Source organism: Sapajus apella, unplaced genomic scaffold (assembly GCF_009761245.1).
Source record: "Sapajus apella isolate SASKATOON/1434 unplaced genomic scaffold, GSC_monkey_1.0 scaffold8, whole genome shotgun sequence".
Taxonomy (NCBI): domain Eukaryota; kingdom Metazoa; phylum Chordata; class Mammalia; order Primates; family Cebidae; genus Sapajus; species Sapajus apella.
The window spans coordinates 1,878,332-1,901,231 of NW_022436948.1; the positions used below are offsets into that span (position 1 = coordinate 1,878,332).

The 22,900-nt window shown below is 46.5% G+C and overlaps 2 protein-coding genes across 5 annotated transcripts in view; one reads left to right on the forward strand and one right to left on the reverse strand.

The window, feature by feature from the left end:
- The window catches only part of UBE2G2 (ubiquitin conjugating enzyme E2 G2), a 40,198-nt gene extending 21,081 nt beyond the window's left edge, over window positions 1-19,117 (forward strand). The window contains exons 2-7 of one of the 4 annotated variants that reach the window (XM_032276587.1): window positions 558-593; window positions 689-734; window positions 11,126-11,244; window positions 15,128-15,268; window positions 17,296-17,425; window positions 17,572-19,117. In XM_032276587.1, the coding sequence (XP_032132478.1) occupies window positions 558-593; window positions 689-734; window positions 11,126-11,244; window positions 15,128-15,268; window positions 17,296-17,408 (455 nt within the window). In that variant the 3' untranslated portion in view covers window positions 17,409-17,425; window positions 17,572-19,117. Of the gene's footprint in view, window positions 1-557; window positions 594-688; window positions 735-11,125; window positions 11,245-15,127; window positions 15,269-17,295 lie in introns of all 4 variants that reach the window. The other 3 variants (XM_032276588.1, XM_032276586.1, XM_032276590.1) reach the window with 3 other exon arrangements.
- Window positions 1-22,900, reverse strand: part of PWP2 (PWP2 small subunit processome component) — a 613,222-nt gene that overhangs the window by 45,878 nt on the left and 544,444 nt on the right. The window lies entirely within an intron of this gene.

Consider the following 22,900-nt stretch of genomic DNA (forward strand, 5'->3'; position numbering starts at 1 on the left):
GCCACCATGCCCAGCTAATTTTTTGTAGTTTCAGTAGAGACGGGGTTTCACCATGTTGACAAGGATGGTCTCGATCTCTTGACCTCGTGATCCACCCGCCTCGGCCTCCCAAAGTGCTGGGATTACAAGCTTGAGCCACCGCGCCCGGCTCATTGATTTTTTTCTGTATGTTTGCTTACTGTTTTATTAATTCCTCCAGTACTCTGCCCACTTCATTCCAGCCTGGGCAACCAGAATGAGACCCTGTCTCAAAACTAAACAACAAAGTAACCAACAGGAATCATTTAGAAAGACAGTTTGCCCCTTATGTTTGCTTTTGCATTTGTAAAAACAAAAGAAGAAATAAAAGTCTGTGTTTTGTTGGTATAAAGAACTGTTTGTGTAGTCTATCAGAACTGTTACTGGACTAGGTAGTCACTTTGGGCAAACAGAATTTTCACTTGTTAATATGTGTATTCTATGGTTTACAGGCTTATATGTCTTGTAAAGGTGTTTTGTTAAAATGACAGTGTAACATTTATTCTGTTTGGTAATGGTTTTACTTATTAATTTTATAGAATTAACACTGAATCCTCCAGAAGGAATTGTGGCAGGTAAGGTACTAAAATTAACTTCCTTATAAGTTACTTTTGATTGCCAAAGTTCCCTTCAAAGTTAAAATGGTGTGAAATTTTTTCTTACTCTGCAGGCCCCATGAATGAAGAGAATTTTTTTGAATGGGAGGCATTGATCATGTAAGTTAATCATATGTGTACTAGTTTTTAGGGCTTTGCTGGAAGTCAGATCTAAGAATCACATTAGCAGTGCGACTGTGCCCCAAAGTCACCTGGGAAAAAGACTGAGTTCTCCAGTAACACCCAGCTCTTCTCTAGGCTGCTGGTCTGAAAGCAGAGAAGGACCTGAGCATTGATCCAAAAGAAAGGAGTATTTCCTTAGAGCCAGTGAAAGGTTTAGTTATAAACACATAATATATGTATTATATATTAGAGAGTTTTAAGGTGGTAATTTTGGAATGTTTTATGGTGATGGTTAACCTCAAATGGTGTGGGTGGCTTTGGCTTCCAGAAGTCCCTAAAGATCTGAAATTTTGACCAGAAAAGGGTCCTGAAAGGTATGGGGATCATAGCAGCATGTTAGCGCAGCCTTGCCTGCCCTGTCTTTGGGCCAGGACTTTTTTTTCTTTTCCTTTCCTCTCAGTTCATCTCTTCCAGTGCTGCTTCTCCTTTTTCTGTTGCCTTGTCTAGGTGTGTTGGCCTTATGTTCTCTCTGACCCAAGATGTGGCTTAGTACTAAGTGAGTAGTGTGGTTCTGTGTTTCATGGCATTTAACTTATGGTAACATTGCTTGGAAACACATGGACCTCTGATTTTAGAGTGTTCTGTGGCCCTGACTCACTTTGCTTTTTCTTCCTTCTACCTTAGATGTGCAATTTTTGGCTATTCTTAGTGTATTTTCACCAAAGTGAGGTTAAGTAAAATTTAGGAAGTTGAAATTTATAATCAGTCTCTGTTTTCTTTCTTTTATTTTTATTTTTGATGGAGTTTCGCTCTTGTTGCCCAGGCTGGAGTGCAATGGCGTGACCTTGGTTCACTACAACCTCGCCCCCTGGGTTCAAGCAATTCTCCTGCCTCAGTCTCCCTAGCAGCTGGATTACAGGTACCCGCCACCATGCCCTGCTCATTTTTGTATTTTTAGTAGATACAGGTTTCGCCATGTTGGCCAGGCTGGTCTCAAACTCCTGATCTCAGGTGATCTGCTCGCCTCGGCCTCCCAAAGGGCTGGGATTACAGGAGTGAACCACCATGCCCAGCCCAGTTTCTGTTTTCTCATTAGTGAGATGTTTTAATTTGCAGAAAGGTCTTGGGTTGGGTTTTGTTGCATTGAGAAGTGCTCTAGTGGGCAGGGTCTGAAAAAGTGAGGGCTGTGGAACAAGCATGAGCTCTGGCTTGATGCATGACCTTAAATTTCACTATGCTTTTGGAATTTGCCGATTGCTTGGATCACGTTAATTATTAATGCTCTACAGGTTAGTCTGAGAAACAAATGGTAGCTAAGTGTTGTCTGTGGAGGTTAAATTGATAGGAAAATTAGTTTTTTTGATAAATAGAATGTTTTTTAAAAAATCGTCAGTCTGCAGATGGCACAGCAGGCCTACCATTTCCTGATCATTTGTAATATCCTAATTGCTTGGGCCTATGGCACATGTTTTTTCTGTGTCTGAAGGTTTCTGGAATCTGTGTTTGTGTCTGATGTGGCCCTGGGGCAGTTATGAGATGGACGGCAGGCAGGTTCCACAGTCTGTGGTGTCCTCGTTAGTGGACTGTTGGGCTGTGTCGGGCCAGCTCTTTGTATTTCTGTCCTGCTTGTGTCACGTGTTGATACAGGCGCACCTGCACTCACGCCAGCGGGCCAGCACGCCTGCTGCAGGGGCACAGAGAGGCGGGAGGCCTGTCTACGTGTAGAGATTGAAGGCGCCTGTTGGGTCTGCAGTATTTGGGGGATGTTGGCGCCTCAGTAGGCCTATTTAGAAGCTCATTAAAGGAACAGTTGAGCCTACTCGTGGTTTTTAAAAAGTGTTCATTGTTAAAAATCTATTAGGGTAACTATTACCAATTTTAAATAAACAGTATGAAATTAAACCAATATTTTGAAAACCTGTCTTAAAAAGTTATTAGAACTATTTTTAGGTAGAGCACTTTTGTGTTTGAACAAGGCTTTTTGCATTAGTGTGGAATTCCCCTGCTTGAAGATCCCGGTGAGTTTGTGGGTTTTGGTTCTGTTCCAGACCCTTCACAAACAAGAGGCCGTTTACAAGTGCACTTAAAATGCCTATTAGGGAATTAACTGTCCTCCCATCGATTTGTCTCACCCTGCTATTTTGGCAGACATCTGGCTAAGTCTTTACTCGTTGGTGATAGGTTTCTTCTTTTTCTCTTTATTGTTTGATGGTTTCCAGGGCCACGTCTCTACCCTAGTATTTCTAAAACCTGGACTTGCCTCACGGAAGTCTAATGGCTATCGGTTTTTGCTGTTGTGCTTGCCTTAAGACCCAGTGAAGAAAATGTCTTCTTAGATACCCAAGCAACAAATACTAAGTGCCTTATATATTAGAGCCCTTGTCTGAGGATACAGACTTGTCAAAGATGCGCTGAAATCTTTACCTTGGAAGATCAGGGCTGAGGGGTTAGGATAGAGAGTAGAATAGCTTATTGAGTAAGAGGACCAAATAATAAGAGTTAGCAGGCTGCATCTTTAGTTAAACATGGGAAATAACTCTGCTGACCCTGCCAAGCTCATGGTGGAGTCTGAGCCTGTGGTCAAATAGAGTGTGGCTGGGACGGCAGCACACCAGGGGATGTGACCTCCGTGACTGTGATTGTTAGCATGGCCTGTTGCTCTTGGCACGGTCACTTTGCCTCTCTGACCTTCACTTAACGTGGATCAAAACAGAGAGGTTCATCAGCATCTTCTAGACAGATGGTTACAAGTCTCGCCCACCTCTAGGGTTCATGGCCTGTGACCCCATTGCCACTAAGCCACGGTGATGGGGGCATACCTGCAGAGATGGGGGCATGTAGTCCATTGGGCCTTGCTGTCTGCTGTGTCCTGCTCCAGCATTCCCAAATCAGCTGGTATGGGGACCTTCCTGTTTGGTCCATGCCCCACTGCTGTCACCTCCCCGGGCCAGTGGCTCTAGAGGCTGTGGTGAAATAAGAAGGATCTTCCTTTACTGAATGTTGCATTTTGGGTCCAGTTGGTGGATGGGTGTTCCCAGGTTCTCCAGCTGGCTCACAGCAGTCCCTTGAGGGTTCTCAGCCTGCCACTTCTCCTGCTGGGAGCCCTTCTCACACTTCAGGCAAGTGCCAGTGGCACACAGCCTCCCTTTATGTCCAGATTTCTTGTTGACTGAAGACTCACAGAGCACATCTTGGCAGTATTGTACCTTGCTAAAATAAACATGAGATAATAAAATAGGTGTTTATAACCTGTATTGTATGTAATCCCACCATAGCAGTTTCTTCAACAAAAATATAACAGAGATCCCTATATGAAGAGGTTATTGCATCATTCATTGTGGCAATAAAACTAACTCAACATAGATGAAAGGCCACGTTCATTGTAGTAATAATAATAAAAAGGGTAATGTCACTGTTCCACATAATTGATGGAGCATCTATGTAGAAGAATGCCATGTAGCACTAAAACTGTTCAGGTAGAATTTTCATCCTGGAAAGTTGTATACAATATGAATGGAAAAGGCAAATTCTAGAATAATAGGATCACACATGTCTGCCTGCCCACCCTCCCTCCCTGTCTGTGTCCCTCTCCCTCCCCCTCCTTCCTCTCCCTCTCCCTCCCTTTCTTTCTCACCTCCATTCTCCCTTCCTCTCTCCCTTCCTTTATTTCTCCCCTCCTTTCTCCCCTCCCTTTCTCATGGAGATGTGATCTAGCTCTGTTACCCAGCCTGAAGTGTCGTGGCCTAATCACAGCTCATTGCATCCTCAAACTCCCAGGCTCAAACAGTCTTCCCGCCTCAGCCCCTCAAGTAGCTGGGACCACATGGGCACACGAGCATGCCCAGCTAGTTTTTAAAATGTTTTGTAGAAATGAGGTCTTGCTCTGTTTCCCAGGCTGGTCTTGAACTCCTGGCCTCAGGCGATCCTTCTGCCTCAGCCTCCCAAAGTGCTGGGATTACAGGCAAGAGCCAAGGCACTCAGCCTAAACAGCTTTATTGAGATAATTTACATACCGTAAGTTTTACCTGCATTAAGTATAAAAGTCTGTGGTTTTAGTAAATTTCTAGAGTTTTGTAGTCATCATCACAAGCCAGTTTTAGAACGTTTCCAAAAAGACACTTAGGCCCATTTGTAGTCAATTCCCATTCCAACCCTTGGCCACAGGCTGCCCCTACTCTGCCCTCTGAATATAGATTTGACTTTTCTGACTTTTCCTATACATGGAATCATATACTGTCTAATCATCTGTGCCTGGCTTCTTTTTCTTGGCAGGGCCTGTTTGTGATTCATCCATGTTATACCATGTATCAGTAGCTCCTTGCTTTTCCATTCCCCAGTTGATGGACGTTTGGGCTCCCACTTTTTGGCTCTAGAGCAATGCTGCTGTAAGCACTTGTCATGTCATATAGTCTGTGTGGACATGGGGTTCATTTCTCTAGACCAGATAAATAGGTGTGGAATTGCTGGGATGTGGAGTAAATTTGCAGTTAACATTTAAAGAAACTGTCAGACTGTCTTCTAGAGTAGCTCACCATTTTGCATTCCCACCAGCAGTGTGAGCGTTCCAGTTTCTCCACTTCCACACCAACACTGCTGTTGTCTGATAACAGCTGTTCTAATGGGTGTACAGTGGGGTCTCCTGACAGAGTTGACTTGGATTTCCATGGTGACTAATGATGCTGCAGCTCTCTTAATGGGCTTATTGGCCATTCATGTATCTTCTTTGGTGAACTTCAGAACTTTTCCCCATTTTTATATTAGGTTGTTTTCTTGTTGGTGGGACATAGAGTTTTTAAAATATGTTTTGATACAAGTCCTTCATTAGACATGATTTTCAAATACTTTCTTCTAGTCTGAAACTTTCCATTTTGTTTTCTGAATAGTCTTTTGAAACGAAAAAATAGGTAATTTTGATGAAGTGCGATTTTGCACTTTTTTTCTTACATAGAGCATGCTTTTGGTGTTGTATGTATAACCCAGGGTTACAAAGATTTTCTCTTATGTTTTCTTTTAGAAGCTTTGTGTTTTATCACTTTTCCAGTTAGGCCTTTGATCTATTTCGAGTTAGTTTTATGTATGGAATTAGGTAGAAGTCTTTCATTTCTTTTGTATGTGGTTGTCCAGTTGTCTCAGCACCATCTGTTGAAAAGACAATTCTTTCCCTATTGCGTAATTTTGGCACCTTTGTCAAAAATCAGTTGACTATAAAAGCAAGGATTTGTTTTTGGACTCTCAATTGGGTTTCATTAATCTATGCCTATCCATTAGGCCAGTGTACTACATTGTCTTGATTACTGTAGCTTCATAGTAAGTTTTAAAGTGGGGAAATGAAGTCCTCCAACTTTGTTCTTTTTCAAGATTGTTTACTGGGCCATTGCATTTCTGTATACATCTTAGGGTCAGCTTCTCAATTTTTACAAAATGCCTGGTGGGATTCTGATTGTGACTACATTGAATCTTTAGGTCAGTTTGAGGGGTATTGGCATCTTACTCATATTCAGTGCTCTTATCCATGAACATAGACTTTCTCTCCATTTATTTCAGTGTTTTAAAATTCTTAGCCATGCCATGATACATTTGAATTTTTAAAAATCCAGTTTTGTGGATGAGAATTTGTAAATTGTTACACACATAGAGGAAAGCCTGGAACAGTAACCAAACTTAACTGTGGTTACCTCAGGGAGGTGATTTAGGAGAGGGAATGAAGGAGGTACTTGGTTTTTATTTTATATACTTCTGTATTTGAATATTTTCCATCATTCATATATTTTCCTAGTTAAATAAGGTCAAAGTTTATGATGTAAAAGTGATTGTCTGCATTGGAATTTACTATGAAGATCTTATAATTGATGAATTTATTTAGTATACTTTATTGTTCAAATATATTTGGTTTAAAATTTTTAAGAAATATCTGTATTGCAAAAAATCAGGGTATGGCTGTAGGCTCCTTCTGGACATTTAACCATGAAAATAATTGTATGGAGCAAAAGCTGTATTTGCTCCTACTATGATTTCCTAAAATGTAAATGTTACCCCTTTTCTTCCCAGCAGTTCTTAGCATTGGTTCTCTACCTGAGCATCACCTGGGGTGATTAGAACACCCCAAAACAGAAAGCAAACACAAGGCTATCTCTGGGTTTAAACCAGAGCCAGGGCCCTGCCATTGGGGATGAGGGTCACATATCCTAGTGGAGACCACCAAATGCCTGAGGAAAGTGCAGGAAGGCGCTGTCCCCAAATCATGGCTTCGTAACACTCTCTCCTTTTGCTGCGAGGATGTTGGGATCAGTTTCTGTTTAACTCCCCACTGCCTGGCACAGCAACATGCATGACTTGGCATGGCAGAGCCAGTGTCCTCGGGCTTTTAAAGTGCTCAGTGTGGGGTTGTGAGTACAGTCCACCTTGGTCCCACTGTCCCAGGCATTAGTGGGGTGGGAGCATTGGCAAGAAGCTTTTGTTGAACTGAAGAGCAGGGACTGAAGGAAGGAGATGCACCCATGCTCGGATGCCAGGTGCCCTCATGCCCTTCCTGCTGGGTGCCCTCTGTGGATTCTGTGGTATAGGGAGGTAGGGTTCTTCCCCCAGAGTGGAGGGTACCCATGAAGCAGTCTGCCCTTCCCATCTCCAGTTCAGCTGGCTCCAGCTTCTGGAGGCCCATCGTCCCTTAGTCATCCACTTCAGGTTTTAAATACTGGCCGATGAGTTTGCATGCACTGTGATTTTAATTCTTTGTCGCTTGTGCTTTGGAGACTTTTTGTCTGTGTGCTGTGACAAACTTGGTAAAGAGAACAGCAGCAAAAGCAGTCAGCTTCCCCAGCACCTGCCTGCAGCTGCAGTGGTGAGCACACCAGTTCCTTGAACGTGCCTTGCAGGCAAGGCTCAGGACCCCCACTTGCCCTGGTTACTCCACAAGGCACTCTGACCTGCCCGCTGCTTCTGTTATCTAGAAGGTAAAAGGTGTTAGAAGGGCAATGCAAAGAAGAACAGTCTCTCCCTTGAGTTGAGTGTGGAAAGACAGAAGAGGCCGGTCTTCACTTTTCATTGGCTTTGTAAGTGACCCGCGCTGTTGCTGAGGAATGGTCATAGCTCTGGGGGAGGACAGTGACAAGGCAGTTGTCTTCTGTGAGGAAGGAGAATTGCTAGTCAGGAGTAGGCCGTGGGTGTTGTTCTCAGTGTTTGCTTTTGTATCTGATTCACCCACAAGACAGCAAACCAACTTGAGCTGTACCAAGTGTGCTTCATGTTTGAGTGCAGGGTCGTTATAATGCTAATGCTTGCAACTTAACTCCCCGAAACAGTTTAGGTCATCGTTTCGATCAATAAGGCAGCGTAATTTGTAGGCTTTGAAAAATTTACATTTGCCTTGGATATATTTGTATCCTCGTTGTTCTTGTTTCGTTTGAAGATTTCCAGGTGAGGCCATCTTCAGTGAAAGAGAAGTGAGGTTGTCTGGAAGCAAGGCAATAAACCTTGTCCAAAAACAGCACTGTGGTGTCTCCCACTCCTGGCTCGGGAGCTGCCTTGAAGGCATGTTCCATAGGGTCAGGCATGCCGCTGCACACCCCTGCCCACCTGCCCAGCTGTCTGGGTGCCAGGCATTCTAGAAAAGAGAAAAAAAACCCAGTTTCGAACCAGTAGTAAACCGGAGCATTTGCAAATAGCTTTGATATTTAAGATGTGGGTGCACTTCAGGAAATGTTTGGTCATGCTTCTGAGGCTAGGAACGACCTGGTGGATTAAAAACATTTTTTTAAAGAAAGCCCTATTATGAGAAACAAAGAACTGTTATCAAAGTATTGAGCAAATACCATTTGGCTCATTCCAAAAACACTACCCAGACATTTTTTCTTATTCTAGACTCAGAGGTGCCAGAAATATTGAGTGCTGGCAAGCATTCCTGACATATGAACAGTGTTACTTTTAAAGATAGTATCTTTATGTGCCTGACTTCTGATTTCACAGTTCTGTGTTCTCTTAACTCTAATACTAAATTGATCTAGGACCTTGACTAAGTCATTTCATCCTTGAATTTTCCAGCTGTGCTTGACAGTAAAATGAAAACCCCAATCCTTGGTGCCCTTTCATCAGAGGGTGTGTGGAGAGTCAGTCGGTGGCGGTTATCGTTTGCTCTGAGCTCTTGTACTGGATAGGAGGCTCGGGGTGGCCTTGTGTCACTCTGATACGTGATGTGTGTCCTCCTGTGTTGAGAAGTGGGGCCTCAGGGCATGTTTGTTCAGGCCATTGCTGGGAGAGCAGAATAACCAAGGGTTGGGGCATCACCAGGCTGCCAGGTGCGGGGGAAGGGGGGGGCTCATCCGGCACTGCCCTCTCCAGCACGGCTGCTGTACCAGTAGCAAGACGTCATGCTCATGCCTCCCTTGGTGGCATTCCCTGTCCTAGTCATCCTGAGGCTCTGGGGACTGTCAGACAGTAACCCGCCCCCCTCCACCACCCCCCCCAAAGAACAAATTGGCCATATTCACTATCCTTTTCCCGAAAAGTAGCAGAGACAGTTTTCAGAATCAAAATTTGTCTTTTAGATTGAAAATCTCCACGAAGCAGTCACTGCAGTGCTATTTCTTCTGACTGTTGCCTGCAGACCCAGCCCGCCAGGGCCATGAGCCGTTCTGGCATCTGGTGCTGCCCCGAACAGCCCTGAGTGCCACCTCCAGATGAAAGCTAAAGCTCTTCCTTCAGTTTCTTTTTGATTTTTGTCTTTTTTCTTTAATTGTAGAGATAAATATTTCTAAATCTGTTATTAGTTTCACTGAACCAAGATAATTTTAAGATTTTTTTAAACAAATTTTTACTTTTAAGAAATCTATTTTTTGATTGAAGATTTAAAATGTATTTTTAAATTATTTTTTCCTGTGCTATATCCTGGATTCTTTCTGAAGGCAGTAGGTCTGGTGTGGACTGTCCTCTGCTTATCCAGGCCTTGGCCCCTGTGCCAGTGTTCTTTCTGCCTTAGCCATTCTTGTTAGAGGGGCAGAGCTGTTTATGAAGGGACTTGTTCTTTCAGCTCTTAGAAGTAGGATGGATTGACTGACTTATTTATTGATATGATGAGTCATACCCAACGTAATTTCTACTGTCTCAGTGTCTGTCACTGTCACTCAGCAGTTCTGCTTTCTTATCAAAGAAACATGGTCCAAGATCTTTAGAACTTACTCCTCAAATGTGTGTTTCATTAATGTGATTTGTAGGAGAGGAAGAGTTTGTCCCTGTTGTGAAGGTTCAGGCGTGGTGGCTGTCACTCTTCCTCTCCTGCAGCCACCACACCTTGAACTATTGGTTAAGATAGAGTTAATTTGTACTTGTTGAGTTTTTAAATGTCAACAGGACTTCTGAAATGGTTTCATCTCTTTCTTCCATTTACATGTGAGGGAAGTATAGGTCCAGGGAGACTCTCGTGCGTGTGTCTGTGCCCATGACTCGGAGTTGCTCCAATGTTGTGTCAGGGGGATGAGGCATGGCATGGGGCCTGCAGGTGTAGCCTGGGGTAGTGGTGCCTGCGGGCCTGGCCTTTCACCAAGCATGCAGCAGTGATCACATGTGTGCTTTTCATCTGCTTCTTGAAGTTACAAAGATCCCTTCTTAAGCACATTGAAAAATTAACAATCACCTTTGAAGTATAACTCTTTGCCCCTCATCTGTTGAAATACAGTGGAATCTTGCTCTCCCCTGTGCCGTAATTCATACCCTTACCCTAAAATGTGATTGTACCACATCTACAGAAAAAATTCCCAGATCCTAGAGCACTGGCATTCGTTCTTTTCTCTGATCCCCTTTTTATCAAGAGGTTCTGCTGCTTGACTCAACCTTTTTCAGTGTAAAAACTGCCTATAATTCAGTCTTTGCGCGTGTACCTAAGATTTAGGCCAGATTGAAACAGGAGAATGGGACAATGCTTTCCATTGAGAAAAAAAGTACCAATTCATTGTTATTTAGATAATTTTTTCATGTGATTTTTTATTTATATTTACATTTATTTATTTTTTTGCGACATAGTTTCGCTTTGTCTCCCAGGCTGAAGTACAGTGGCGAGACTTGGCTCACTGCAAGCTCTATCTCCCGGGCTCAGACGATTCTCCTGCCTCAGCCTCCCGAATAGCTGGGATTACAGGCATGTGCCACCACACCCAGCTAATTTTTGTATTTTTAGTAGAGATGAGGTTTCACCATGTTGGCCAGGCTGGTCTCACAACTCATGACCTCAGGCAATCCGCCTGCCTCGGCTTCCCAGAGTGCTGGGATTACAGGCGTGAGCCACTGTGCCCAGCATCGTGCATTTTTAATGTGGCAAAAATGTTCTTAACCCATTTCTCAATTGTGGTAGACATTGAAAAATGTACTTTGAAGTTCAGTCTATATTTTGTATCTTCTAGGGGCCCAGAAGACACCTGCTTTGAGTTTGGTGTTTTTCCTGCCATCCTGAGTTTCCCACTTGATTACCCATTAAGTCCCCCAAAGATGAGATTTACCTGTGAGATGTTTCATCCCAACAGTAAGTGCTTTTGGAAGTAGTTTTTGTGGTACCAGGATAGGTACGGAGATTATATAACAACCAGAAATGTGGTATATTCTATATATCTTATGATGTAGATCTTTAGAAAACAGTTCTTAATGTGTTGATATTTCAACCAGGTAAGCATGGTTAAACACATGATTTCAATTTTGAAGGTCAGTTTAATGTAGATACAAGAAAACAGGCACCTAAAACTGGATGCCATTTCAACCAGCCATCCTACTTCACTGGGGAGGAAGTTTTATGCATGGGTGTGTGCTCAGAAGAGGTTACAATAACCCGAATCTTTGTCATAGTGTTATTTTTAATGGTGAAAATTTTGATTTAATCTGGGTTTTTAACATGAGAATCAATTAAGTTACATATTGTATTAGTCTGTTCTCACACTGCTAATAAAGACGTATCCGAGACTGAGTAATATCTAAAGGAAAGAGATTTAATGGACTCAGTTCCACATGGCTGGAGAGGCCTCACAATCATGGCAAAAGGCAAAGGAGAAACAGGGGCACATCCTACATGGTGGCAGGCAAGAGAGTGTGTGCAGGGGAACTGCCATTTATAAAACCATCAGATCTTGTGAGACTTACGCACTGTCATGAGAATAGCATGGGAAAGATGTGCCCCATGATTCAGGACCTCCCATTGGGTCCCTCTCACTACATGTGGGAATTATGGGAGCTACAATTCAAGATGAGATTTGGGTGGGGACACAGCCAAACCATATCATATATGTTAGAATGTGATGTAGATTTTAAAAATAATCTAAAATAAGAATCATTGATACAAAAAAAAATTGTGTTATATTGTCTGGGAAAAGCAATAGGACTGTTATAATTTCCGCTTTTGAAAAATTCACATGTAAATGTATATATAACTGGAAAACTAAGCACAAAATTGTTAAACGTGATTCTTTTTCCAGATTGGAATTTTTTTTTTCCTTTTTATAAATCTTTTTTTGCCCTAAAATTAATACATATTTTTAAAAGAGGAAAAAACAAGGTCATTTAAGTGAATTGTACTGTAGCTTATTTGAAAATGTGTCCAGTAGTAGGAATTAGAATTCCTAAACAGCTGTAGTTTTTAAGCCTTCCTTTTACACTTGGGGATGATACATAAGAGAGTTAATAAGGAAATATATTTTCAATAATTGTCTTTAGAATAATATTTCTTACAAATGATTATTATTGCCACTGATAATCATCATCTTAATAGCTATAGAGGAGAAAAGGAAATAAAGTATCCTATTTTGTAAAAATGAAATGTTTATTTGAAACCAATTTCTTATTATATACATATCAAATAGCATGAGAGAATTTTCTGAGCCTCTGACTTCTCTCTGGGGTTAAAACAGAGTCCGTTTGGTACACTTCCCCTTTGTCTACACCTGTGTAGGCAGAGCCCCAGTTGAACTCCTCCTAGCCATAGGGGTTTTCAGGACTGCCTCCACCTCCCCGCTTCCCTGGTGGAAATACTCTCTGCTATTGGACTTGCTAACCCTCGTTGAGGACTTCTCATTTACTGCAGGTATTGGTACACGTAGGTAGTGGGCGGCCCCCTGAGAGACAGTTCTGCACTTCTCTTATCTCAGCTCTAATTCAGTCTTGTGTGCACAGGAGGCTCAGAGGCGTGCCTTCTTTCAGGGAGACTGGCCATGAGCCTGAGTTAGATAACAGAGAGGCTCATGATACGCTGTCTACTTGAGTGTGGGATTCTCTGTAATAAAAAGTTAAAAAATATAATTGGTACGTAAGAGTAATTGAAATGGTCAGTTTCAGGTTGGTTAGCTGTAAAATACAACCATGAAGACGATTGTAGGTAATTAAATAAAATACTAAGATTGTATTGAGGATAAATATATTATTACGAAAAATACCTGTGACGTGGCATTAGAGACAGACATGGCCATAGACTGATTACGTGATGTGACTATGTGCTGTAGGTGGTCTGATTTTTTTTTTAATGTTCTGATAATTATTTTTAATGCTCAGATAATATAATTGTAAGTTTTTGCCTTACTGTAATTGGATTATTTTGATTTTGTAAAAGTTATCTGTGAGAACTATAGGTCTACCAATATCATAAAAATTAGACAGTCAATAAATACTTAAAAAAAATCAACACATATACTGAAAGTTGCTGGGATATGGTGTAGAGCAAATAATAACTGACCTTCAGGAGCTTACAGTCTAAGGACAGGGATGGACATTGATGGAAGAATCATACAAATAAATGCAGAGTCACATCAGGAAGGTCCAGGAAGCAGCCTGCAGACGTGGTGGTTGGACGGACCATCTGTAGGGAGGGAAGCAGGAGTTACATAAGTGATTCGGGGTGGAGGGGCCCTTGACATGCACAGGCCCTGCACAGAAAGTAAGGGTAGAAGAAGGCCTCAGGCCTTTTGGTCAATCCTAAAGGTTTTGATGTTTTCTCCTGGGAGCAGCAGAACTCCATTGCAAGTCCCCAAGGGAGTAGCATGACCAGAGTGATCTCCGAAGGCTCCCTCTGCGTATAGTGCAAAGGGTAGATGGGAGGAAGCCAGGCGGGCCTTTGGGCGGGGTGGTCAAGGGTAGGCACACTGGCAGCTTGGGAACCGAATGTTGTGGGTGTGAAAGATGAAGAGGTGTGGGTGGATCCATGAGAGGTTTAGGGCATGGCGCTGCTGAGACTTGGTGAAGGAGGGGCTGTGGCAGGGACACAGGTGGTTTGGGTGCGTCTGTGGATGCACAGTGTCACCCTATGGGACCACCACCTGGAGAAGGCAGCACAGAAGGGGGAAACTTGGAGATTTCGTGGATGTAGTTCTTAGGCGGACAGCCTAATGTCCAGGACAAGTATGCATCTAGTTTCTTCAACTCTCCTTGAGTGAGAGGTTGTGGTTCAGTTCCTGGATAGCTAGAGAGCATTCACCACTGAAACAGTGGATGAGTGGAAAAACACAGGACCAGGTATGGAAGACAAGCCTGTTTGAAGGTCAGTGATCACTATTAACATTTGGAAATTTTCATGAAATTCAGAACTCATGAATTAAGGTGAGTCAAATAAATGTATTTTAAAATTGCTGTTTCTATTATAACTTTAATGGCTTTATACTTTTCCAGTTGAGTCTATCCAGATGGATTACTGAGTATATATATGGAGCCACCTGAGAATTTCTCCTAGTTATATGTAAAAGAAAAATAGCATGCTTTTAAATTTATTGATAGGACTGATTACATGCTGTGAATTGAAAATTTATTTCCCTTTATCAGACCTCATGTGTCTTTTTAATGATAATGTTTGGTGGAGAGGGATTTGATTTAGACACATTGGCCTCCATTCCAGGTAGTACTGATAATTTACTTACTATTAGAGTAAGCTGCCAAGAGAAGTCCTGATGCTTTTCTTTTTCTAGAGATTTAAATAATTCCAGTTACCTTTATGATAGCCATGTGAACCTGTATTTTACACAGACCAGTTCAGGAATTTAATGGTAGAATTAGAAATATCTAAGAAACTAGGTCTGAAAAGTATTATAAATAATCCTAATCATATTAGATATTTTGATAAAATATTTGCCAGATAACCTTTCATTTGTTCTTACTGATATAATGCTTCAAAAAATTTATATGAAAGTAGAACAGTACTACAGCTGATTAGAACTGACTGGGTCAGCCTGGAGCCCGTCAGTGAGTGAGCAGGCCCCACCAGGATTCCTGCAGACTTGAAGCGTGACGCTCAGTGCCCCAGGCTGTGCCCCAGCTGTGCAAACAGCTTGGTTTCTGTGTCTACAATCCTTGTTTTCGTTATCTGTGAAGCCTGCCCAAGCGCAGGGACGCCTGGGGCACCATTCCTGGGCTCACCTGGCTGCCTCTGACCCTTGCAGTCTACCCTGATGGGAGAGTCTGCATTTCCATCCTCCACGCGCCGGGCGACGACCCCATGGGCTACGAGAGCAGTGCGGAGCGGTGGAGTCCTGTGCAGAGCGTGGAGAAGATACTGCTGTCAGTGGTGAGCATGCTGGCAGGTAAGGCCCAGCCTCCTGGCAGGAGCTGCTGTGGAAGCCCAGGCTGCAGGCGTCCTCCTTCCTCGGTAGCCCTATCTTTATAATGGACTTTATCTGCGTACACTTTTCCAATTGTGAGCAGACTTCCTTCCTCGGTAGTCCTGTCTGTATAATGGACTTTATCTGTGTACACTTTTCCAATTGTAAGCAGACTTCCTAGTACAGCCTAGTGTTGTGTATTTTATTGTCAACCATAATTATCTGGTCTCTGTTCCTTGAACGTCTTGTTCCCTCAGTAGGTGTTTATTGAGGACCTACTACATGCCACACACTGAACTAAGGGTATAAAGCTCTGTGTGACAAAACCCCAACTCTGTGTCTCTGCGTCGTAGGGAACCCTCCAAGTCCCCAGCATTTGGAGGCCAGCAGGATGCACCCTGAGATCATACAGGCATGGACTCTCAGCCCACTTCCTGGTGGAGCTGTCTGGGGTGTGTTATATGTAGGTGTTAATGAGGTAGGAGGGTGAGCAAGACATCTGGGGCAAAGGATGCAGCCTGGGCTGAGGCCCAGAGGCAGGAGGTGGCTGACTGGATGGGGCACTGCCAGCTCATTTAGGCTGGAGCCAAGGTTACAGGGAGAGGAGCCCTGGCAGACCCTGGGAATGGGAGTGGGGGCAATATTATGTGAACTGTGCCTGAGAAGGACCATCCTGGAAGCGGTTGCTGATAGTGCGGTGGGAAGACAGCAAAGACTTCTTGGTACTGCAGTAGCCTGGGAGAGAAGAGAAGAGAAGAGTGGTCCTAGGGCTGAGAGGAGGGCTGGGTTTGGGAGACCTTAAAGGTACGGGCTCTGGGACTCCCGGTTCTTTGTCTGCCACAGGTGCTGCTCTGGGTTCAGGAGGCAGCAGGATTTGGAGAACAGTTTGGGGTATATGGGACAAAAAGATCAGTCGTGGCAGTGAAGATGGGTCATTTCTGGATGAGCCAGTAGGTGAAGGAGCAGGACAAAGTGTGATGGCGTGGCAGGGAGGAGTCCTCCAGGGCAGGCGGGGGAAGGTGTGGGAAAGGAAGGCGGTGAGTCTGGGAGGAAGGAGCAGACCCAGCTGAGGGCCGGGGATGGATGCCAGAATGAGGCCACTCAGATGTTCTCAGCAGAACCCTTGGGTGTGGTCGAGTGGGGTCTGGAGAGATGTGAGGTCAGGGCTTGTGACGTGAGTGTGTATCTTAAGAGGGATGAGGCGGAACTCTCTCCATGTGCTGAGTGGAGGAAGCCAGGCCAGGGGATTGGACACTGGGAGGGAGACAGTGGCTCAGGCTGTCCTCAGATGTCAGCTCTGGGTTTTATCCTCATCCACTCTGCTCTGAACCAGCCCCCACATGCATTCTGAGCAGCGCCGCCACCACACGGCACAGCCGCAGCTTCGGCACATCGTCATCCAGTTGTGGTGGTCTCTGTCCCTTCTGCCTTCCTGGCAGGCCCTGGCTCTTTCTTCCATGCCTCCTGACTGCAGTTCTGGAGTGACTGCCAGGGCCGCTGGCTAGTGGGTAGGTCAAGTATCCTGGGGTCAGCCCTCTGCCTTAGGCTGCACATGTGCTTGGGATCGTCCTGGTAGGAGCTGTGAGGGGCAGTTCTGCTGAGAGGTGCTCTGTGAGAGAGAAGTCACATGGCAGAGTGTCTTCGGAAAAGTGAAATAAGCAGCAGGTGGGCCACGTGTAGCTTGTCCAGGTGCCGGAAGTGCAGCAGCTCAGGTGGGTGCTGTGGGAGGCCGTGTGGGCCTTAGGTGGTTGGTGCATGTTCAGAGCAAGACAGATGACAACTTGTCTTGGCGTCTTCAGACACTCAGAACACAGGAGTGGCTCTCTTTGAGACCTGTGTGGCCAACACCCTGGAGGTGGGGCCCACTCCATGCACTTCTCAGGTTCTTATTTGTTTCTGGGATGCAGCTCTTGAAAGCCCCCTCCATGTTTTAAATAAATGGGAGACCTTGCCAGGCTGCTTACTTGTCGGACTCCTTTTTATGTGGAAGGTGTTCCCTTTTCTTTCAGAGCCAAATGATGAAAGTGGAGCTAACGTGGATGCGTCCAAAATGTGGCGCGATGACCGGGAGCAGTTCTATAAGATTGCCAAGCAGATCGTCCAGAAGTCTCTGGGACTCTGAGACCTTCCCACCCACAGGCGCGCACACACCGCCAAGCAGCTCGGCATTCTCCTCCGGAGCTCTTAGTGACACTGATACTCTGTGCTGGTACCAAACAAGGCAGACTTGCAAGAACCACAGCATCTTTTTTTTTTTTTTTTTAAACCTTTCCCACCCCAAACAGGCTTCTCTTCTGAGATGACTTAGTCAACTATTGACAGCTTACTGCAGTTTTACAGTATTCCTCACAAAGGGCTTCAGGTAGTTATCAGAGCTGTCAGCACTACCTCTCCCCGCTGAAACCAGCAGTCCATGGCTCCCTGTGGATTCCCTCCCTTCCTGGAGTGTTGAGGGGGTTGCGCCTGCCAGACCTCCAAGGGACGATGGAGTACCCAGGACGCTCCTTCTGAAGAGATGAGGCCCTGTGGCTGCAGCACAGGGGAAGGCCCAGCACCGCTTCGGGGTCTCTCCTGGCTCCCTGTGGCCCATGAGGAATCTGCTCTTCCTTTCTTCCTTCATATTTTACAGGCAGATGCTTTTGTTATAATCTAGTTACACCTTTTTCATTTGTTGTGTATTACAAACCATCACACTTAGAAATACTTCCAGGAAATGGCAATTCACCCTTTTTTTTAAGTGTGAATTAATAAGAAATAGGGTACATAGAAAAATTTATTGCTGATCACAAGGACGGATAGTCTTTTCCTGACCATACTCGACAAAGATTTAAGTTTGCGTATTAGTAACTAGTGTGTTACTAGAGCAGGTGCAGGTGAGGTCTTAAAGCTTCAGTGAGGGTTTCTTCTAGATCTACAGGAATTTTTCTTTTCCAGCCTAAAAACTGGAAGCTCTAGGGTTTTGTACATTTTGGATGCACTAGGAATTTATTAGCACAAAATCATTCTTTGCAACTCAAAAGTCAGAAGGGACTCTACCATATCTTAGCCCAGAGCACAGAGGAGTGCCTTATCCCCACACTTGACTGGGCTGTGGAGGTGGGCATGTGGGCCCGTGGGCCCTGGTTGGGGACAGAGCCCATGTTTTGTTACTTCGGATTTTGATGTGGCTCCCATGTTCTCTAACAGGGCCAGCTGAGCAGCACAGGCCAGGAGGCCACAGTGTAAGCAATAACAGAACTGCCACATGCAGAAGCAAATATCAGGCCTGTTGCACACAGGTGACATTTAAATAGGAATTTCTATTTTTGAATAAGGGATGGTCTACGAGGCATACAGTAGACTTGACATGATCCTTCTCTCCCTCCCGTCCATAATGGATCGTGGTCCGTGTGACTGAACCCACACAGAGCGTCATGGTTTACTGTTCCTGCTTGAAGGAGCTCCACATTGGGCTTCTGTGGACACCAGATTCTTTCCTTCTCACAAGGGACTTATTTAAAATTTGGAACGCAGGGCAAGAACTCGAATTCGGAAGGAGATGGGGAAAGGAGTGGTATTGTACCTAAGTAGTATTTGCAGGCAAATGAGATGGAGCACTCTCTGTAAAGAAGAGTCGTTGTACAAGTAGAATGGGGGCCGCAGGTGCGGTCCCCAAAGGGCGCACTATTGCCTGCAGCTTCTGAGATGAGGAGAGAGAGGGGAGGCAGTCTCTTGACAAAATGAAATATTTTTATTCATTTGTATTTATTAAATGAAAAATCCCATGGTGTCCCTGTTGTGTGAAATAAATCACTCTGTTGAAATAAAGTTCGGTGTTTCCCCTGCCCTGCAGTGTGTGTCTGTTTGTTGTATTATCACCTGACCACAGACAGCCTGTGGCCACTGCCCCAGGGAGCACACCCGATTATCCCAGTTGACACCCGGCCCTTGGATTCCTCACGGCGGGGCTTCTCTGCAGGCTTGGGTTAGCTCTGGCATGTTTTCTTCTGTTTCTCATCTCCCGTCATTCTCTCTGGTCTTTCTCTGGAGTTCTCAGATTACTTAGTTGGGGTCTGTGAGACAGATGTGTTCACTAACCTATAAATAACATTTTGCAGCTTTTTCAACAGACGCCATCGTGTGAGTGGTGCATTTGGCTTGTCACCACTAGAAGCCAGCAGGCTGTTCCGATCGCCCTTCCCTCCTGCAGTTGCGTCCAAGCACAGCTCCCTCTCATCACTCCTCTGTGGTGCTCTGTGGTCACGATCTGGTCGTGATGAGACCCGCCTCGGTGATCAGACCAGCCTCTGCATCTTGTTACTTAGCATGTCAATAAAGAGGCAGATTCCTGGGTCACTGATTTGCTGTTTTTGTGCCTCGTTCCCTGGGCTGGTTCTGAGGCCGCTCCTGGGGGGTGCTCTGGACAAGTGCATCAGCACAGGCCCCCAGGAGTGTCTCTTGTTTGCCCAGTGTTCTCTGTAACCATACTTTCTAATGACTAAGAACTCTTAAGGTGATACTGAGTTGGGGTCCCCAAGACCACCCAGGTTGGTGATACTCCAGGAGGCCACAGGTGGTGCAGGTCGTGGTATTCACGGCTATGACTTCCCACAGGAGAAGATACTGAGTAAAATCAGGCAAGGGAAAGGTGCCTGTGCCCGAGTCCAGGGACACCAGGCTCAGGCTGTCGAGGCCTCTCCTGGGGTGGGGGTCACGCAGGACACGTCTCGCCCTGCAAGCAGGTGGGGCGCTGTGTGCGCGATGTTGGGGCCGCCCTCCCTGGTGGTATATCTGGGGATGGGTCAGGTGAGCAGCTTCTGCCTGGGCTGCGCCATAATTCCAGACTCCCAGTGGGGACGCGGGTGTTCTGACTAAACCATGTGGTACAAACAGCTCAGGTCCAGTGAGTTGGGGCAGGGGGAGCCCTCCAAAATCCTAGTTCCCAGACACCAGCCAAGGGCCACCCCAGCCAGTGGGCCTCAGGACGGCCATCCCCGCCCACTGTGTGGACCCTTTCTGCACAGATAGCCTTGGGGGCTGATAGCGATCTTTACCATTTCGTTTACTTTGTGTTTCTGGGTTTTGTCTGCTGGCACTGGTAGGCCACAGTTGTTTGCCTGTCTGGCTGAGTGCCATCCTTGGCTTTCCCTTGCTCCTGTCTGGCTCCTGGGATGGGAAGGGCTGCTGGGGCGGCCAGGGAAGCTCTAGGGTCTCATTTTCTGGGTGATGGGGCTTCTTACCTTTCCTGGGGTTCAGCAGGCCAAGTTCACCACATGGGCCACAGCGAGGGTGGTGTCCACAGGCTTTGCCTCCCACTTCTAGGATTCCTGCTCCTGCTGGGCTTCTCCAGTCTCTGTGTAGATGAGGTTGCTGATTTTTCAGAGAGGAGAGCTAGTCTATATCAGTTTGTTCATAGGATACACAACTGCTCTAGCTGCACAGAAAGGCACCCCAGGACAGCCCCACCTCCTCTACCCAGGACGCCCCCTCCACCATGGCCCCCTGAGCTGATGAGGTTTCTGCAGGCCACATATGTGTGCTGGAGGTGAGGGCCCTGGGGATGCTACCTGGACACAAGGAGGGGACAGGGGACAGGTACAAAGATTCCAGGCTGCCAAGGGATAGTGAACACACCAAGGACAGGTGGATTCTGGAAACCCTGCCCAGGAGGGGACTGTGAGGCTGGTTGAGGTCTGGGTAGGGGTTGGGGAGGGGCTGTGGTCAGGGCCAGCCCCTCTGGGTGCTGGCCTGGGGTCTGGACCCTGGGCTGTGGGGGCACCCTGGGAGGACGTCTTTTAATTCTGCAGTCTTGATGGAGGTTTCTTCCTGCTCCCTGTTTCTCTGCTGAGGACGCCTGTCTCCTCATGCCGTCCGGGTGTGTCCACCTTCATCTCCGGAGGATGGCTGCCGTAACCGCCTTGCAGCCTCGTCTGATGGTTCCAGTCTCGGCCTCGTCTTGGGGTTGGCATCTGTTGATTATCTTTTCCTTGGGAATTGTAATTTTTAAATTCACCGTATGTTGAGTAACTTTATTTTTTGTGAATATTTTGAATTGAACCAGACTCTAGGTTTTTGAAATTTCTCTGGAGATCTTTGAAAGCAGGGAATTAACCTTATTAGCTTCAGGCTGAAGTGTGTTCTGCTTCTGTGGGGGGTGGTTCCAACGTTTTCAGCTTTCAAGGCCCCGCTGTGGTCTGGGTCCTCCCTCCTCAGGGCCAGCGTGGACTCACTCCTTAGGGCCAGGTGGTGGTGGCTGCGGCGGCGGCAGAGCTCTCTTGGGAGCTTTCCTGCCTGGCGGGGGGCTTTTCTCTGTGTGTGGAGCTTTGGGGAGCTGAGAACTTTCATTGGTCCATGCCCGAGTGAGGGGACCTGCCCAACCCTCCTCCCCTCAATGTCCCCAGGAGCTCCATGGTGCCCTCCCCACCTTCTCTGGCTGGAATTTGGAACGTACTGAGAATGTCTCCCCTGCTCCGGGCAGCTCAGCACAGCTGGAGCCGGCCGCCTCAGAACAAGGCAGGGACGAGCATGGAGAGAAAAGCAATGTAACTGTTCGCGGAAGACGTCCTGGACTTTCCCCTTCTCTGAAGAAAAACTGTCAGCCAAAGCCACAGCAGATTGGAGAGGCTGGCCCTGAAGGGGTGTTCTGCCTCAGAGGGCTCAGGGAAGGCTGGAAACTCAGGAGAGGGAGCCAGGTCAGGGTGGGGAGGGCCCAGGGCAGCAGCTGGTTCTGGAATGAGGATGGAACTTAGGGAGAGGCAGGGGCTCCTGAGCCAGCCTGGTGGGGCTGCGCCTGGGGGTGGGGGATGTGAGGGAGGCGTGGCACAGCTCTGGTGGGCCCTGCAGCCCCGGGTCCAGACGAGAAGGTTCACTTGTGCTGTTGTATGGAAAAGGGCAGAGTCCAGGAAGGAGGAGGCTGCGGCGGGAGCCCAGGGGCCAGCTGGCAACAGTGAGGAGGGGCCCCAGGTCTCACAAGGGGCCCCACATTTATGAGGTGCCACAGGACACACAGCTCCAGGGGACGGTGAGGGGCTGCAGGACCTGGGGGCAAACAGGTTCTGCATGCACACCTATGTGCACCACAAACCGCCCAGGCGCCAAGTGTACAAGCCCCGGACATGTGACGCCTGATGTTCCTCCAGCTGGGCTCGTCCCACTCCTGGAGTGCCCACCATGGGGCAGATACCTCCAGCTGGCACTGGCCTTGGGCGGCTGGCAGCAGGCCCATCAGACAGCACTCCCTGGCCTGGCCCTCAGTGTGTGTGGATGCCTTAAGAAGTGATTAACCTAAATTGAGCCTGTTTGTCATAAATAAATTAGCCACCTGCATCATCTGATTTGCCAGCCTACACAGGCTTGGCTAGCAGGTGAGTGTCTCTGCAGGGGGAGCCGGGGTCCCTGCAGCCCCACATCAGGGAGGACGGTGTCCACCTGCAGGTGGCAGAGGAGGTGGCCCGTGGGTGCCGGCTCACACCCCAGGTGAGCCTTGGTGGCTGAGGCTGTCGCTCATTGTGCCTGGAGCTCTGCACTGGCAGAGAGTGCAGCCTGAGGGGTTCGCCTCAGACACTGGCTGGCCCCCTCCGCCAACCCCTGAGGGCTGAGCCCTGCAGGTCAGGGAGGTGCCGCCCTCTGGCCGCA